A 14,856-nucleotide genomic window follows, 5' to 3' on the forward strand; every position below is an offset into this window, starting at 1 on the left:
AGCTTTGCTGCTGCTCCTCTTCCTCCTCCATTTCTCCTTTCTTCCTCCTTATCCTCCTTTATTTCTCCTTTCTTCCTCCTCCTGCTACAATTATCTACACACCTGAACCTCGAAACACGCGAAAACACGTAGAAATCACTAGATATTAGGCAAAATATTGACGAACTGCGGATTTGGAAAAGTGGCGCCAGCCTGGGCCTATGGTGAGTCACCACCTGGGTGGGCTGTGGTCATCCGAGAGAACGGGAACGGGGGACTCGGCTAAATTACGTAAATCATTTGATTTCAAAAATGACTTTTAGAAAAAACGAAGCCACGGCCAAATGCTTGTTATTTTATGACGTGATAAATACTTAAACTAATTTTCAAAATATCAAAATATCTCCAGCTTAACTGGTTTTTAAAAAAGGTCTAAATTAAGTACGTTAAAAGTACAAAAACATTTTAACCCATAAATCTCTTAAAACGTCCTGTAAAGTCAAGCCATTTTCACTTGGCAAGTATTTTATCACACTTCTGGGAGTCTGAGCTATCTTTTAGGGCATTCTACAGCGAGTTAGACCGAGAAGCAGAAACGTGAGCAAATAAAATAATGAAAAATAAGAGCTTTTTACAACAGCCCCAAACACCATTTCAAAGTCCACATATTTCACTCAATACATTGATTTCACACTTAAAAGAGGAGAGACACTCTTTTGCTACCATAAAGGCCCACTTATACCTTGAAATGAAAAAGCTCAAAATTCCAAGTGGGAAATTTTGAGCGTTAAAAGCCTTTAGCATACGCCATAAAACACCACTAAACGCCACATATTTACCCAGCACAGGAGCGGAATACACTTCAAACACGATGAAACATTTATAGAAACCATAAAAACATACCATGGAAGCGCAATATTACCGTCAGGAAGTATTCGAAAAAAAAGTATTTGACCCAGCATGCTGGCGATAGAAGGGTGATGGCGTGGGTAGGGTGATGGCTAGGGGACCGTCGGGGGGAGGCGGCCCGGAGAAAACCCAGGGTTCAGTGGCGGCAGGACAGTCTTTATCATCGCACCAAACCACAGAGAGAAATTTCGACTAAGCTATATGAAATGTTAGACTGGTGGCTGCATTCTGACACATGTTTGGCCTATGGTAAATGAAGGAAACAAATATGAGAGGGTAATACAGACGCCTTGCTCTTTTTGATGGTCCTTATACCATTACTTTGAAATATTTGCGTACTGTTTTCACTCTCATATGTAAAGAAAACCTAACCTTAACTGAATAGCCTTATAAATACCTTTAATAGACGAAGATTAGGCAGTGTGAAGTGTTGTGGTGAAGGCTTGCCACTGCTTCTCTTGGTGCTGGTGCTTCTTGAAAACTGTCGGTAATATAGCAACACTTCACTTTATTTGTGTGTGTGTGTGTGTGTGTGTGTGTGTGTGTGTGTGTGTGTGTGTGTGTGTGTGTGTGTGTGTGTGTGTGTGGGTCAGTATAGCCCACCGCCACAACTGTGTTCACCACCACCACCGCTACAAGACTACTGCCGTAGCAAAAGGTTGTCTGTGAAGACAGGACGCATGTATATATGTTTATGATAACTATCTGTTACTAAATCTCTTATTAATGAGACGCTATGCTTATACAAATACCACATGTCGATTTATTGGTTATTGTGACATCTTCCTATTCGTTATCGTGTCCAGCTTTTGTTATTTGTCAAAGCAGGAAATATTAAATTGTATCTTGTTGTACAGCGAGTGTTGGCAACTCCGCGAGGCAATAAACAAGGTGCTTAAAAGGCAGACTGTACTATTTTTCTCATTCTCTATTTCTACCGCCTGATATACGAGTATTTCTGACAATAAACCAGAGTGACAGGATACTAAGTAGAGGAATATAGACTTTTTCTATCTACATACACATCTATATTGCCCGTTTATATACGAATTTATTGACTTATCTATCTGCCTGCCTATCCATCTATCTGTTTGTTTGTCCAACTGTCCGCCTATCTATCAACCCATCAAATTACCCGCTTATCCATCTATCTTCACACAAGCATCATAAACCCTCCACGTCACCGTTTCACCACCACCACACCACTGCCAGTTCCGCACGCGGCCTCATCTTCGCCCTCAACCGGTGTGTGTGATAAGACAGCTCTTGGCTCATCTGCATCGTTAAGTCTAGGTCCAGGTGTCAACCAGTCCCTGACACAACGCCTCTTGGGTCTACGCGTGGGATCAACCATCACCCAGCACTTCATATACTGCGACACCGCATATCCGATTCCCTTCCCCTCGTCGTCGTGTTTTCCACATTGCCTCCATATAGGATTAGGATTATTGTTAGGTATTAAGTTGGGTTCTTTATTGTTGTATTTATTACTGTTTGTGTCCGTGGTGGAGGAATGAACTGATGGTGGTGGTGGTGGTGGTGGTGGAGGACAGGATTCAGGCAGGAGAGTAAGAGAGTGCGTGAGTGACTGAGTAAGTGAAGTTAATAAGTGAGTGAGAGAGAGGACAGGAAAGAATAGAAGAAAGAGGAAAAATAAGAATATCTTATCAGAACAACATTTTCTCTCCCTCTCCCCCCACCCCAGGTTTCGTGTCTGGTGGTGAAATCGACGTCTGGTCGGTGGTGGTGGTGGTGGTGGTGGTCAGTTGCCAAATGAAAATGTTTTACGTCACCAGCTCCTTGAAAAGTCGCTAAAAAGGTCGCTAAATCATTGTTGTATATGCTACAAATGTGTCTAGACGAAGTAAGTGGCTTGACTAACACATAGGCTAATCAGTACAAGGCCCCCTTGACTCTAACACCCGCATCACACCAGAGCTTGTCATTACTACGTCCTGTAAAAATCTCCAGGACGTGCTGAGGACGGGCATGGACCCGGCAAGGACCGGCTTGGACGCAGTGAGGACCGCGAGGACGGCATGGACGTGGAGGAGTTTTGATACTGCTCAAAATTTACGTAGAAAGAGCGTAGAAGACTGAGGATGTGTAATGGACCATCTGCTGACCTAGTGCGTACCGGCTTGACGTATTGCTGACGCAGCGATAACTTGGTTGACGCATTACTGACGCCGCAAGGATTTGGTTGATTGGGTAGCGGGAACAGGGAGGAGCTACACCTGCTCATGAGTTATTACCGCTCTCACTTTGGCTCCTGAGCATCATGAGTCAACAACTCCTGCACTAGATGGTCTTGCTCCATGGACAACTGGCTGTGCTGGATGCTGATGTTGCTGCTGTGAGAGAGAGAGAGAGAGAGAGAGAAAAGAGAGAGAGAGAGAGGAGAACAGACACACACACACACACACACACACACACACACACACACACACAAAGCTATGGGCGGCGTCAACACCTCACACCCACTGCCGCCCACATCTGTCCCGCCCATGCATGCTCACGCCCAAGCTTCCCAGTCAGCCCACACGCCTGCAGCCGCCCTCACTATATAATGAAGTGACTCAAGACACACAGATCCACGTGTTCCAGAAAACTGACGTCTGGCAGAGAGAGAGAGAGAGAGAGAGAGAGAGAGAGAGAGAGAGAGAGAGAGAGAGAGAGAGAGAGAGAGAGAGAGAGAGAAGTGTCAGAGAGAGAGACAGATGCACACATAAAGCAGAGTCAGTGTAATTATCTTCCAGCAGTCCACCTCGCCATGCCCTCTTGTGTTTCAATTAAAGCAGGCACCAATTATAATGTTACAAAAAGCATACATTATTTCAAATGTTCTATCTTGTTAACTCATCCTCAGATGTTGCAAACAACCACCATGACATGTGGACAGAGAGAGAGAGTGAGAGACACCACAGAGAGAGAGAGACAGAGAGAGAGAGAATGACAGAAAGTGTTGAGTGTCATAACACCTACAGTACACAACCACCCTCCCACGCATTATAACTACCATACGCCTAATTAACTACCTTAACTACCCTCCACCAGCTAACTGTCCACATGTGACTCCTTCAATGCACGACACACCTTCCTAGTACAGCCTGTCCACCCGTCACTGTCCCATCACCGTCCCATCACTAATGACACTGTGGCACCATTAATAACTACCCTTCACTATCCACTCACTCCCACACGTCACGTCACCCCTTCAGTGCATTATTATACAGCTTTCTATTAAACTATCCGCCCCATTACCGTCCCATCACTGTCCCATCATGTTTGTTCCCTCCACTCTATTAATAGACTCACCCTTTCACTGAGCAGGTGGAGCTGGTGGACTAGGTGGGGCAAGTGGGGCGGTCACCGTGTTCACAGGTCTCGTGTCTGGTGAGGAAATGGACGTCTGGTCACTGATTGTGGTGGTGGTGGTGGTGGTGGGCAGTTGCCAAATGGAAATATTGTACGTCACCAGATCCACCTTGAAAAGTCGCTAAAAGGTCGCTAAATCATTGTTGTACATGCTACAAATGTTCCTACACGAAGTAATTGTCTTGACTTACACATAGGCTAATCAGTATAGGGCCCCGTTGACTCTAATAAGGACCGTTTATCCCTCCCAGTGACGCAGAGCAAACTTGTCTCGAAAGCCTCACTCATTGATTGATTGATTGATAAGTTTATTGTTGTAGCAGTGTATACACCATCGAACTGTTGTCCATTTCGATATGAATGATCTTATCAAATTACCAGCTTATATATCTATCAACACACAAGCATGTAGATATCTCCATCAGCACCGCCAACACCCACACCTGCCCACCTTCGCCATCATGGAGGGCAGTGTGTCAGTTTACACATTACTACTAGTATTTCCATGCCACTATATTGTGGCATCATATCACCTCAGACGCTGTGGCGCCATGCAACAAATTGTTGACTAATTTCGCTTCACTTGCAAACCAGATATTGTTTTGCATCTCTTTCAACTGATAGGAAAACAAGTCGATACATTATGCATTTTATTATATCAAGAGATATTGTGTTGCCATTAGAAATATATAGGAGTATCATTCACAAGATATCGTCATATCAGTAGGTATGAAAAATAAATACAAGTAACAAAAACTGCACCACGTTACAAGACACTGGCCAGACACTTAAATTAAGTATTGCATTGAAAGACTCACAAAACATCATCTTGGGAAACACGTAACAATACCTTTGTGCTTCACAACAGGAATGATGAGTGATGAGCAGAGGAATCGTGACCCAAGAGGTTACCTTCCTCTCTTGGTCTACACTCTCCTTTCTTAAATACTATATACATATGTACACCGTACACTCCTATTACAATAACATAACATAACATAACATAAATAATAGGATAACAAAGGGCCACCAGGGCCCATCTAGGTTATCCTGTATCAGTCGCACAGCGACCTCGTCATCAGTACTTAAAGATACACTTACAAGTACACAATACATTATATACTAATTCTAAATATTTGGCCCATTAACAGGGCTAAGTCCTGCAGTGAATTCCTCTACAATCTGTGATCCCCATACATGGGGATCATGTCTTGTTTAACTATAGTCAATTTCTTATAAAAACTATCATGCAGTGCTATACATAATTATAAATCTAATAAATTGAAGTGCTTATCTAATCTGTTTTTCAACATTGTCAAACTAGTGCTATTTACAACCCTCTCTGGCAATGCATTCCAGAGCTCTACCACCCTATGACTAAAGAAATATTTTCTTCTATCTAACCTGCAGCCTTGCTTTCTAATCTTCCTGCCATGATTTGTAGTCCTACTTCCTCCTCTAAGGTAAAGAAAGATCTCACATCTATGTAGTTTGTATCTGAGAACATTTGAAATAACTCTATCATATCCTCTTATACATCTCCTCTCAAATGAAAACATGTTTAATTCCTTTAATCTATCTCTATACTCCAGGCTCTTGCTTCTAAACATTGCTTTGAAAATTTCATAGTCCTGTCTATCACTACTCCTAAATCCTTTCCTCCTCTACTGCCTCTAGCCAACATCCCTCCATCTCATAGCTAAAGTTTGTGTTTTCTTTACCTAAATGCTATGCATAACTTCTAAATATTACTGTTTTCTGCTGCTATAGATAAGGCATTGCAAAAAACCTTACCCGCTACATATCTACAACTGTCTACAAATTCTACAAATTTATCCACCCAATCTACAAATGGTCAATGAAATACACTACACCAGTGATGAAGATCTGTGGCCAACCTTCAGAACTTCATTGATACGTCTCCAAGAATCACCCTTTTCTTCTTCCTCTTCCTTTTTTCCTCTTGTTCCTTTGGCAACACCGGCAGTAGTAGCAGTCTGGTGTCTGTTGTATGTCATGCACGCTCACTCCAAAAACTTGCCTCACTTCTTTGGCGTTAGTAGTACTGAATCCTGGAACAAGAGATGGAACAATATTGAAATGGCATCCTCCTCAATGCCTGTTGTCTTGTGGCACACAGGGTTGGGGAAGGGAGTGTGGAGGATGTAACGATAAGGATGGTATGTTAAGGAGAGCCAAGGTGGATCGGGTTTGCGTGGGTGGCTCTGTAGGCCTAAGGAGGAAAACTGCCGTACCAAACCCATAATTAATACGAGCGGAGGAACTTTGTGAGTAGGGATTTTGGAATGTTGTGCATGGTAGAAATATTAGTGTTAGCATGAAGTGTACTACAACATGTATACGGAGGAATAGAGTAAGGAAGGCAGGGTATTTAACATTGTGTGAATTGGCACGCGGGGCAGTAGATTTGAGTGGGGGGCAGGAAAGGACGCGATCTCGGATGAAAGACAAACGATCTTTAGAGTGGCACTCTCTACTCGGACATTGGGTGAATTTTGGAGGAATCACATGCACATCTTAATTACGAGATCTTAGCCACAGAACAACACAGCAAAAAGGCATACACAGCAAGACCCCAGAGCATAAAGGAGTGAAAAACTATTTGACTTACCACAACAGCTGGCAAAGAACCCCAAGGGAGCCCAGCACAACACCCACCACCGTGCCAGCTTGGGACTTGACACTTCAATGACCGCCTTCTCCTGACCGTTGCTGCTGCTGGGCGGATCGAACACTGCTGAGGGATGGTCCACAGGGAGAGGATCTGGGCGACTACACGCACTCGTCAACGTCTGAGGGTGGAGAATTACACTCAGAAACACAGATTTATTACAACTTAAGGATAGATTTACACGCATTCCAGGAACACATTCAACAATACGTTGAGAAAACTACAAAAATTATATCAGTACTCATGACAAATGCATATGGCAAAATTAAATTACACTTAATCATAAAGAACAACCTATCCGTAAATCACTGATCTTAGTAATACTGTGAGACAAAATGCATGTTGATGTATGCCAACAATAACAAAATACCACACTAACTTCTTTAGGCTGCTGCTAAATGAAGAGGTGAAGGACTGACAAGTTTAAGAAGACAGACCGTAGAGTGACATTGACAGTTCAGGGAGGCCTCACCTTCATACTTGAACACACCTTGCAATAGTGTGTGACAACACTACTACTACTACTACTACTACTACTACTACCCTTAACAACTACATACTACTTGGTATTAATTTACTGTCAATCAACAAGACACAACGCGACGCATGCTGGTGATGTGTGACCACAGACACTCCTCACTAAGAAGATGGCGTCTCCTAACAAGGAACGTCATCTTCATTCACTAATGTTTCTCCATGCATGGTGAATTTCACATGGAGTGAACACGTTGGTCATTGCTCCTTAACATAAACGATCATGATCGACTAATGATGAGTGATGAGCAGAGGACTCGTGTGAGAGGTTTTTTCATGTAGGAAGAGAGCCAACAAGAAACAAAGAAAGATTAAAAAAAAAGACCCACTTGAGTGCTGGCTCTCTAAAAAGTGGAAAAGCGTTAGCCAAAACTAGGGAGCAAATGCCTCGATATCTCTCTCTTCAAGGAATTTGGAAATACAGATGCAGGTAGGGAGTTCCAGATTTTACCAATGAAAAGGAAGAATGATTGAGAGTACTGGTTAACTCTTACGTTGGAAAGTTGGACACGATAGGGATGAGAAGAAGAAACCTTTGTAAAGCGAGGCCGCAGGACGAGGGGAGGCATGAAGATAGCAAGATCTGTAGAACAGTTAGCATGAAAATAGTGATAAAAGAGAGAAGGAGATTCATCATTTCGGCGGTGAAAAAGAGGCTGAAGACAGTTAGTCAGAGGAGGGGAGTTGATGAGACGAAAAGCTTTTAATTCCACCCTATCTAGTAAAACTGTTTAAATGAAACCCCCCCAAACATGCGAAGAGTTCTCCATACACGTGCAGATAAGGCCCTTATACAGAGTAAGCAATTGGAGGGGCAAGAAAAACTGGCGGAGATGCCTCAGAAGCTGTTTTAGCAAGAGATGAGATGTGAAGTTTCCAGTTAAGATTATGAATAAAGGACAGACCAAGGATATTCATTGTGGAAGAGGGAGACAGTTGAGTGTCACTGAAAAAGAGGGGGATAGTTGTCTGAAAGGTTGTGTCGAATTGATAGATGGAGGAATTGAGTTTTTGAGGCATTGAAAACTATTAGATTTTCTCTGCCCCAATCGGAAATCTTAGAAAGATCGGAAGTCAGGCGTTCTTTGGCGTCCCTGCGTGATCAGTTGACTTCCTGACTGGTTGGACTTCTCTGAAAGGACGTGGAAAGATGTAGGGTGGTATCATCAGCGTAGGAGTAGATAGGACAACAAGTTTGGTTAATTATTGAATAATAGAAAGAGAGGGTGACAAGACAGAACCCTGAGGAACTCCATTATTAATAAATTTAGGAGAAGAACACCGCCTACCACAACAGCAATAGAACAGTCAGAAAGGAAACTTAAGATAAAGTTGCAGAGAAAAGTATAGAAGCCGTAGGAGGGCAGTTTGGAAATCAAAGCTTTATGCCAGACTCTATCAAAAGCCTTTGATATGTCTAACGCTACAGTAAAACTTTCACTGAAATCTCTAAAGAGGTTACTTTCCTCTCTTGGTCTACACTCTCCTCTTTTAAATTCTCTATGCATATGTACACGGTATATTCCTATCACAATGCTTCTATCACAACTTCTACATATCACGGTTTTCTGCTGGTGTAGATAAGGCATGGCAAAAAACCTTACCCACTTCACATCTACAACTGTCTACAAAATCTACAAATTTATCCACCCAATGTACAAATGATCAATGAAATACACTACACCAGTAATGAAGATTTGTGGCCAACCTGCAGAACTTCATTGGTACGTCTCCAAGAATCACTCTCTTGTTCCTCTTCTTTCCTCCTCCTCTGCCTCCTCTTGTTCCTTTGGCTACACCGGCAGTAGCAGTGGTGTCTGTTGTAGGTCTTGCACGCTCACTCCAAACACTTCCCTCACTTCTTTGGCGTTAGTAGTGCTGATTCCTGGAACAAGAGATGCAACAACATTGAAATGGCGACAACATTAATAAGTCCTGAAAAAAATAACAAGAAAGTACAAAACCTTTTAAAATGACACACGAGGATATAAAAGGGTAATGTACAAACCACAATACTCACATCATGGTCACTCAACACTTTATTCTACGCTTGCTTCAGTGTAGTCATACAACTGTGGGAAGAATGTAATGCTGTCCCGTTCAATAGTGCATGCAGCCGCTCGCTCCCTCCTCCGTCCTCCTCACTGCCTGTTGTCTTGTGGTACACTGGCTGGGTTGGGGAAGCTTGCATGGATGATAACACATCGACGCATCTTCAGGATCCCGACAAACATCTGTACACTGAAAATGTTGCAGGTGAGATGAAAAAAAAAAGTAAGTCGGCAAACTTTACAGTAATGGAATATTCTCAGTGTGTCAAGAACAATTTAGAATTGTTTAAAGTTTGGAAGAATCTCACCCACTGCTTAATTACGCCATCTTTGCCACAGCACAGCCACAACACAACCAGAGCAAGACCCCACAGTATAAAGAAGTGAAAAACTATTTGACTTACACTGGGAGCCTGGGAGACCCCAAAAATATTGACTTTTGTGTATATTTGAGGATACATTGAACAACACTCAAAAGATTTAGGAAACTGCGATAGTCCAAACCGTTTAAGCTCAACCACTGCAGCTTCTTTGACATCAACAGAAAAACACCACCCAATTCTACAAAATCTAACTGTGTGGATATGATATCAAGACTACAGATCTTGTGGACAGTGCATGGGCGACTGGTACACTCATGCTCTAGTCATCAGATTGCAGGTGTGGCTGTTTCTCACCTCCTCTCTCAATACTCAAAACATGTTATTCTTCTAACATTAAACCAGTAGTTTGGTTTCAATGAAACAGACTGCAAGAGTACTCTCTTCAAATCACGTCGCTGTTTTTTGATATGTCTGGATTTTATATTAATATGGTCAAGAAAAAAAAACATTTATCATAAAACAAATTCAAGCTGAAATGAAAAATCTAACACAAGAAACATTTCATTTATAACGTCTCAAGTCACAGAAAAATGAAGGTTGTCAATAATAACACAGATTGAAATTTTATTGTATTGTAGTTAAACAAGAAGTCAATGAATGTTGATGTAAATGATGCCAATACACAACAAAAATCAGAGCATTCATGCATATTTCAATGGCACCCCATCAAACCACTCTACCCCAACAGCTAGGCAAAGAACCCCAAGGAGCCCAGCACAACACCCACCACCGTGCCAGCTTGGGGAGTTGACACTTCAATGACAGTTCTCCTGACCGTTGCTGCTGCTGGGCGGATCGAACACTGCTGAGGGATGGTCCACAAAGAGATCTGGGCGACTCCACGCTCTCGTCAACGTCTGAGGGTGGAGAATTACACTCTCAGAAACACAGATTTATTACAACTTATGGATAGATTTACACGCATTCCAGGAACACATTCAACAATACGTTGAAAACTACAAAAATATATCAGTACTCATGACAAATGCATATGGCAAGATTAAATTATACTTAATCATAAAGAACAACCTATCCGTAAATCACTGATCTTAGTAATACTGTGAGACAAAATGCATGTTGATGTATGCCAACAATAACAAAATACAACACTAACTTCTTTACTGCTGCTAAATGAAAGGTGAAGGACTGACAAGTTTAAGAAGACAGACCGTAGAGTGACATTTACAATTCAGGGAGGCCTCACCTTCACACTTGAACTTTCTGACACGTGTCTGTACCCTGGCCGGCACTGGCAGTAGTATGACTCTCAGTGTTGATGTAAACAGGCTCACACACACCGACATTCTTCTCCCGGCACTCCTCAATGCCACACAGCTGCACAAACTCATCCTCATAAGAAAGGCATTTGCTTAGTAGTGTCAAGTTGTGATTTTGTATTGTAGTGTATACAATGTAAGAAAATCTGCAACTTTTATATGAAACAAAGGAGTTCACATGAGTTGCCTTATGTTAGATACTGACAAAGCAAGGCCTTCTCCTCACCTCTCCGTTACTGCAGCAATCATTGATGCCGTCACACATGCGCTGCTTCGGAATACCACTGCCAGCACTGGGTAGAACTGACTGACTGACTGACTGACTGATTGTTGTTGCTCTTCCGTGGGGGTCGTCTGCAGCTCTGCCACTATTGCACTCTGTGGGTGAAATGCTGGCTTTATTTTAACATCACTATTATTCATGGTTTAGACTATCGTAAGGTAAATTTAGATTGACTAGATGGTGTTTTAAGAGAGAAACCCTAGCAGTAAGTTACCACAATGCTGTTCATCTTAGCTCTCCGTGTTTCCTTAAAATACAAGTAACCGTGAAACAACAAAATTTACACTCCACACAGACAGTCAAAGGTCCTCATTAATGTTGCCTACAATAAGCAAGGTTGCTCAATTTCATCCACCTCTATGTACATTGCGAATCACATTAAATATTTGTCATTATTTTCATCTTAATGTTCTCCGGCTTATGTACTGTGAATTAACACCCACACACAAACCTACCCACTCAATGATCACTTCCAAATTGTCGATCGTGCTTACAAAATACCAAAACAATTGTTCAGTTTACTGTCCATATCAATTTGGAACACTGCCGAACCTGTTATAATGGTCAACAATTTGAAATCATTGAACCTAGCTTTGTCAAATCCCTTGGATACTGCCAACATGAAAAACCTCATAGTACCAATAAACGCACTTACAATTCACTACAAGCACACAGTATGCACCAATACTGACACCACACCACAAAACACACCATACACAACTGACACACACACAAACAACTTAAATCACTCAAAACTAACACAAAACACCCTGCAACACCTCAAAATATAAAAGCTCACCCAAAACACATTACAGACACCCAAGTTACCAATATCATCCCTACACACACACACACACACACACTGACTGGTGGTTGAAGTGTTGCACGATGGCGTAGAAGGATAAATGAATGTTCAGCTGCATCACATCGCCCCGATAGAGCCATACAACTGGTGGGTAAGCCTTGCCCCACGTCACCTCACCAAACAGAGCAGGTCAGAATATATGCAAGAAGGGACAGGCGTGGAACCTGCTGACGTAACGCGTCGTGACCTGACACACCTATCCTCACTCAAGAACGGTAGTAGTAGTAGTAGTAGTAGTAGAAGAAGAAGAAGAAGAAAGAGAGAGAGAAGAGAGAAGAGAGAGAGAGAGAGAGAGAGAGAGAGAGAGAGAGAGAGAGAGAGAGAGAGAGAGAGAGAGAGAGAGAGAGAGAGAGAGAGAGAGAGAGAGAGAGAGAGAGAGAGAGAGAGAGAGAGAGAGAGAGAGAGCAAACAAATCTTAACAGAAAAACAAGAACAACAACAACAAAACCACAACTTCCTTTACTCCTATATCCAGGGCAGAACACGGAGACACAGGCTTGCCCGACTTTAGTGAACAGCGGCGGGCAGTCAGCGTGGTGCAAGGTGTGGGTAACCTGCGCCGTGAATTGACCGCCCACAGCCTCCGCCACGTCCACCTCATTCTGCCTGTCGTCACCTGGGAACGAAGCGGGTAATCAATAATGGACACTTGTTATAAGGGCCCACTGACACTGAGCTAGCCTGTTGATGGCCTCAAAACATACTGAAAAATCCTTGTATAGGCCCAATTCACTCTTACACACACCCAAACCCGACAAACACACACACCCAAACCCACTTAAAAACTCAATAATATCCAAACTCACTAGAAACACCCAATATTTACTGAAATATCCCCACACACACCCAAAAGACCACTAACACCCCCACCACTTATAACACTCATAACAAACTCAAACCCCACTCAGAACACCAACCAACCCCTCAAAGTTCTCCCAAACCACACTCAAAACATGCTAATACTCACACACCTCAATCAACACTCTCAAAATACGTAAAATATACCTAAAAGATCTAACATATACTGAAAACAAACGAAATGAACCCCAAAGCATACTTATAACACTCCAAACAGTCTGCAACACTAATAAACAAGCTTAAAATACCCCAAATCTATCCCAAAACCAACAGTATGCATTATAAACAACGTTAGGATTAAAAGGGACACTTACCTAAATATTACACCTTGGCTTCTTCTCCTATTCCACCTTTATTTCTCATTTTTCTTCATCCTTCTCCATTGTTACTCCTTCTTCTTTCCTCCTCCTTCCATCCACACGTCTGAGCCTAGAAACACATCAAAACACTAGATATTAGACAAAATATTCAGGAAATGGAGGGTGACTTAAGTATTGTAGCTTTGCTGCTGCTCCTCTTCCTCCTCCATTTCTCCTTTCTTCCTCCTTATCCTCCTTTATTTCTCCTTTCTTCCTCCTTCTGCTACAATTATCTACACACCTGAACCTAGAAACACACGAAAACACGTAGAAATCACTAGATATTAGGCAAAATATTGACGAACTGCGGATTTGGAAAAGTGGCGCCAGCCTGGGCCTATGGTGAGTCACTACCTGGGCTGTGGTCATCCGAGAGAACGGAACGGGGGACTCGGCTAAATTACGTAAATCATTTGATTTCAAAATGACTTTTAGAAAAACGAAGCCACGGCCAAATGCTTGTTATTTTATGACGTGATAAATACTTAAACTAATTTTCAAAATATCAAAATATCTCCAGCTTAACTGGTTTTTAAAAAAGGTCTAAATTAAGTACGTTAAAAGTACAAAACATTTTAACCCATAAATCTCTTAAAACGTCCTGTAAAGTCAAGCCATTTTCACTTGGCAAGTATTTTATCACACTTCTGGGACTCTGAGCTATCTTTTAGGGCATTCTACAGCGAGTTAGACCGAGAAGCAGAAACGTGAGCAAATAAAATAATGAAAAATAAGAGCTTTTTACAACAGCCCCAAACACCATTTCAAAGTCCACATATTTCACTCAATAGATTGATTTCACAATTAAAAGAGGACAGGCAATCTTTTGCTACCATAAAGGCTCACTTATACCTTCAAATGAAAAAGCTCAATATTCCAAGTGGGAAATTTTGAGCGTTAAAAAGCCTTTAACATACGCCATAAAACACCACTAAACGCCACATATTTACCCAGCACAGGCGCGGAACACACTTCAAACACGACGAAACATTTATAGAAACCATAAAAACATACCATGGAAGCGCAATATTACCGTCAGGAAATATTCGAAAAAAAAGTATTTGACCCAGCAGGCTGGCGATAGAAGGGTGATGGCGTGGGTAGGGTGATGGCTAGGGGACCGCCGGGGGGAGGCGGCCCGGAGAAAACCCCGGGAACAGTGGCGGCAGGACATCCATATATAGTCTTTATCATCTCACCAAACCAAAATTAAGCCACAGAGAGAAATTTTGACTAGGCTATATGAAATGTTAGACTGGTGGCTGCATTCTGACACATGTTTGGCCTA

The 14,856-nt window shown here is 42.2% G+C and overlaps 1 protein-coding gene across 3 annotated transcripts in view; it reads right to left on the bottom strand.

The window, feature by feature from the left end:
- Positions 1–9,318: 9,318 nt before the first annotated feature.
- The window catches only part of LOC123502285, a 34,675-nt gene continuing 29,137 nt past the window's right edge, over positions 9,319–14,856 (bottom strand). Inside the window, exon 6 of one of the 3 annotated variants that reach the window (XR_006673867.1) lies at positions 9,319–9,377. Coding sequence is in view for 1 of the 3 variants with exons in the window: in XM_045251510.1 (XP_045107445.1) it covers positions 9,634–9,733 (100 nt within the window). In the remaining 2 variants the exon portion in view is untranslated. Of the gene's footprint in view, positions 9,378–9,602; positions 9,734–14,856 lie in introns of those variants that run through there. The other 2 variants (XM_045251511.1, XM_045251510.1) reach the window with 2 other exon arrangements.

The sequence above is a fragment of the Portunus trituberculatus genome, chromosome 11 (assembly GCF_017591435.1).
Source record: "Portunus trituberculatus isolate SZX2019 chromosome 11, ASM1759143v1, whole genome shotgun sequence".
NCBI classification, from domain to species: Eukaryota; Metazoa; Arthropoda; class Malacostraca; order Decapoda; family Portunidae; genus Portunus; species Portunus trituberculatus.